Source organism: Musca autumnalis, unplaced genomic scaffold, assembly GCF_047663935.1.
Source record: "Musca autumnalis isolate F117 unplaced genomic scaffold, ASM4766393v1 scaffold_2, whole genome shotgun sequence".
Taxonomy (NCBI): Eukaryota; Metazoa; Arthropoda; class Insecta; order Diptera; family Muscidae; genus Musca; species Musca autumnalis.
In genome coordinates this window covers 84,795,233-84,800,252 of record NW_027411755.1, presented here as the reverse complement: position 1 = coordinate 84,800,252, position 5,020 = coordinate 84,795,233, and the positions used below count along the sequence as shown (strand labels likewise).

Genomic DNA, 5,020 nt, shown 5'->3' with positions numbered 1-5,020 from the left:
TATACGATATAAAGCGGAAGTTGATATTTCTAAGATGTTTTACTTATAGTTAAAATATATACATATATGGCGCAACCTCACTCCCAATGAATTTTCCTCTGAGCTCTTCATTTTTCAAATAACCCACCAATTTTGTGGGTTTTGTACGTTTTTCCTCCAAACCACTTTCGGCGTTAATATCTTCATACTTTCAATCAGAATGTGACCGAAACTTTTACTAATCTTTACAAACTCTAAACTAAACTCTCTCCTTTTAACAAATGTGAATTTAATAAGGTGATCCAAAAGGCGAATTCGGGCAAATTCAGGCCGTAGTCTTCATTTGCTCTCAAATTTTTTTGCGCGAAATATCCCCAAAAGTTAGAAGACAACTTTAAAATATTCTTCGCGAAGCTTAAATAAAGATGTTGTACGCAGATATTCTTTACAGAAGCTAAATATTTGTTATTTATTTTTGATTAAAAATATGTTAAGTTGGTATTATTGTATCACGTTCTTTCTTGCACCATGCTTTTAACCATTACGCTTGAAAATAAATGTAAATCGACTTGATTGTGAATAAACAATTTTTATACAACTTTCAAAAATTGACAGTTTGTGCATATATAATAATAGAATAATAATAATAATAATAATAATAATAATAATAATATTTTTTTTTTGCGGCGGAGATGGGAAAATGCATTATGGTATGTCGGACTCGATCTTCATACCGACTAAAAACCCACCTCCTCTGCTCTGGGAGCTGCATCCACCTCGGCACCGCTTTCGCATTACTTCGAGGTGGCTCCCAGGCCTAAGAGCCTTCTTCTCATTCTTGCTTGCTCCGCTTTATTCCTCGCTTCAGGTTGCTCTATTTGCGTTGTCTAGATCTATTTTCTTCGCTCTCAGCAGTGATTCACAGTATCTTGCAACGGTGATCCAGTTTTCATTGCCTACTAGCATTTTTTGCACAATATTTTCGGCTGATAGTATGCCTGTTTCTGCCTCTGTTGTGGCCCGGGCATCAGTCCATCGGCTGCATGCAAAAAATGTGTGGTCTGCGTCATCAATGATATCTTCTTCTTCGTAGAGACAGAAGGGGGAGTTGCATTTTCCTTGTTTAAACAAGTAATTTCGGAAATACCCATGTCCGGTTAGCATCTGCGTCAGGTAATAGTTTACCTCTCCGTGTTTTCTGTCCACCCAGGGCTTGATATCGGGTATAAGCTTCGCCGTCCATCTACCACGAGTTTCTCTGTTCCAGCTTGTTTGCCATTTTATTATGGTTTCATCTTTTATTTGAGAAATTTCTACTGCTGCATGTTGAGAACGTTTCATTTGGTAGATTTTCATTCGCTCTTCTGCCATTAAGTCTATGGGTACCATACCCGCTATGATCTGCACAGCTGGTCCTGAGACTGTGCGGTATGCAGATGCAACTCTCATTGCCGCCGTTCTTTGCACCGCTATTAATTTTTGTGCTCTGGTTTTAGTAGAGAGGCTCGGTGCCCAGACTTCACATCCGTAGAGTAGGATGCTATTGCAGGTTTCCATCAATAGTTTTCTTTTATTGGGGAGTGGCCCTCCGATATTTGCCATCAATCTGCTCAGTTGTCTTCCAATTGTGGTAGCTTTTTCACTTGCGCGGTTTATCTGCGGCGCGAATGACATTTTATTGTCAATTTGAATTCCCAGGTAAGTGACCGTCTTCTGCGTGCGGATAACAATGTCGTTTACCCTCATATCGACTTCAGTTGGTATATGTTTTCTAGTGAGTAGCACCAGCTCAGTTTTGTGCATAGCTAATTCTAAGCCATGTGTCTCTAACCATGCTTTGGCTCGGATCATCACTTGCTTTAGTTTGCGTTGAGCATCCTCAGTGTTTCTGGCCTGAATTACTGCGGCTATGTCGTCAGCATAACCTACTAAAAACGTGTTATCAGGCATATCTATTTTTAGAATATCATCATTGTTTATATTCCAAAGGTCAGGACCTAGGATAGAGCCCTGTGCGGCACCTGACGTAATCTGTTTTTTCCTTTTACCCTCACTTGTGTTATATGTAAGTACCCTTTCACTCAGGTAACTTTTGATTATCTTCAGAAGGTATGCAGGGACTTCGAATTTTGTCTCCATGGCATTTATCACGTCTATCCATCTTAGGCTATTAAAAGCGTTTTTTACGTCTAGGGTGGCAAGTAGTACTATCGGTCTGCTTTAATTATTTCTTTGTTGTGCGGCATTAAATACATCGACCACTTCCTGTATAGCTCCAATTGTGGATTTCCCAGGTCTGAACCCGTGTTGTCTCTCTGATAAGCCACCTTTCAGTCGTATAGCTTCCTCTATTCTTTGTTTGAGCAGTCTCTCATAGAGTTTACCAGCAGTGTTGAGCATACACAGCGGTCTGTATGATGAGGGGGCTTTTGGATCTCCTTTTCCTTTACTAATAAGTACGAATTGTTGCTCTTTCCACGGAATTGGGAAGACTTCTTCTAACATGCATTGGTTGTACATGTTTAATAATATATTTGGTCTTGCTTCAGCTATTTCCTTAAGTACTTCTGAAGGAACACCGTCAGGCCCAGGGGCTTTGTTGTTTTTCAATTTTGTAGCTGCCAGTTTTAGCTCTTCCATCGTAAACATTGTTGGGGTTACGTGTACGTTGGTAGTGGTTTCCACTCTTGTTTCGTGTGTGGGAAATAATGTGTTTACGATATTTCCCATTGTTTCGACGTCCATTACATTTGTTGGTGTTTGGGCACCTAATTTTTTCATGACCACTTTATAACCTAGTCCAAATGGATCTCTGTTTATATCCTGTCTCATTTCTTCCCACTTACGTTGTTTGCTTTCTTGTATAGTGATTTGAAGCGCCTTCTTTGCTTCTTTGTACTCCGCATGTTCTATGTTTGCTGGGCCTCTACGCTTGGCTCTCGTGTATTTTCTCCTTTGCTTGAGACATTTTGCTCTTAATTCGGCAACTTGGTTACTCCACCAATATACTGCTGGCTTTCCAATGCCCCTGTCTTTTACTTTTGGCATTGATTTATTACAACCCTTAATAATATTTTCCATGGTTCTGTTTACCAGTTCCGTGGCATTTCTTTCTTGTGACAACAATCGATTTTGTCTGTCTATTTCAGAGATTAGGGCTCGTCTATTTAGCTTCTTAACATTCCATTTGCGGGTACCTTCTCGAATTTCCCTTGTAGTGGTTGTTCTGCTGGCTGGTTGTAATGAGTAGGAGATATATTGGTGGTCGCTGGCCGTGTATATCTCTAGAACTACCCAATTACATATTCTTCTGGCGATGTTTTCCGATACTAGCGTAATATCTGGTATGGTACCAATGCAGCCCGGTCTTCTAAATGTTGGTACACATCCTACATTTGCGACTGTGAGTCCTAGTCTGGCAGTCATATCAATAATTCTTCTCCCTCTTCCGTTTGTTTCCTGAGAACCCCATTCAATTGCGCGGGAGTTGAAGTCCCCGGCCATGATGATGTTGCCATCAACCCTTCTGGATTCATCCTCTATTGCATCGAGTTTTGACTGAAATTCGTCAATAGAGTCACTGGGGGTGAGGTAGCAGCTCATGATTGTGACTTCGGCGAACTGAATCCACACGTAGCCGTTTCCTTTTCCTTCTTTCATAGGCTTCTTGTTTCTCCTGTCTGGGATCCAAATTGCAGCTGTTTTTGACTCGTCCTCAAACCACTGGCCACTTGTTTTTGATGAGTATTGCTCACTAATAACCATGATGTCTGCCTCTTGCTCGCGCACTATCTGTGGTAGGATTGCATCAGCAACTTTTCCTCTATGCATGTTGAGTTGTAGAATCTTCATATTTTTTGTTTGTATGAAACGCAGCTTTTGGATCCAGGTAAGTGATCCACTCCGGCTTTCCAGAATAATAATAATAATAATAATAATAATAATAATAATAATAATAATAATAATAATAATAATAATAATAATAATAATAATAATAATAATAATAATAATAATAATAATAATAATAATAATATAATAATAATAATAATAATAATAATAATAATAATAATAATAATAATAATAATAATAATAATAATAATAATATAATAATAATAATAATAATAATAATAATAATAATAATAATAATAATAATAATAATAATAATAATAATAATAATAATAATAATAATAATAATAATAATAATAATAATAATAATAATAATAATAATAATAATAATAATAATAATAATAATAATAATAATAATAATAATAATAATAATAATAATAATAATAATAATAATAATAATAATAATAATAATAATAATAATAATAATAATAATAATAATAATAATAATAATAATAATAATAATAATAATAATAATAATAATAATAATAATAATAATAATAATAATAATAATAATAATAATAATAATAATAATAATAATAATAATAATAATAATAATAATAATAATAATAATAATAATAATAATAATAATAATAATAATAATAATAATAATAATAATAATAATAATAATAATAATAATAATAATAATAATAATAATAATAATAATAATAATAATAATAATAATAATAATAATAATAATAATAATAATAATAATAATAATAATAATAATAATAATAATAATAATAATAATAATAATAATAATAATAATAATAATAATAATAATAATAATAATAATAATAATAATAATAATAATAATAATAATAATAATAATAATAATAATAATAATAATAATAATAATAATAATAATAATAATAATAATAATAATAATAATAATAATAATAATAATAATAATAATAATAATAATAATAATAATAATAATAATAATAATAATAATAATAATAATAATAATAATAATAATAATAATAATAATAATAATAATAATAATAATAATAATAATAATAATAATAATAATAATAATAATAATAATAATAATAATAATAATAATAATAATAATAATAATAATAATAATAATAATAATAATAATAATAATAATAATAATAATAATAATAATAATAAT

General features: G+C 31.6%; 1 protein-coding gene across 1 annotated transcript; it reads right to left on the bottom strand.

Annotated features, from left to right (window-relative positions):
* Window positions 1–2,199: 2,199 nt before the first annotated feature.
* Window positions 2,200–3,810, bottom strand: LOC141392328 (uncharacterized). Its single transcript, XM_073965279.1, has one exon. It carries the CDS (start codon window positions 3,808–3,810, stop codon window positions 2,200–2,202), a length of 1,611 nt encoding a protein of 536 aa, XP_073821380.1.
* Window positions 3,811–5,020: the final 1,210 nt, after the last annotated feature.

Bases quoted from the DNA above. Each gene is read 5' to 3' on its own strand.
- LOC141392328 (XM_073965279.1), bottom strand. From the start codon at position 3,810: ATGCATAGAGGAAAAGTTGCTGATGCAATCCTACCACAGATAGTGCGC.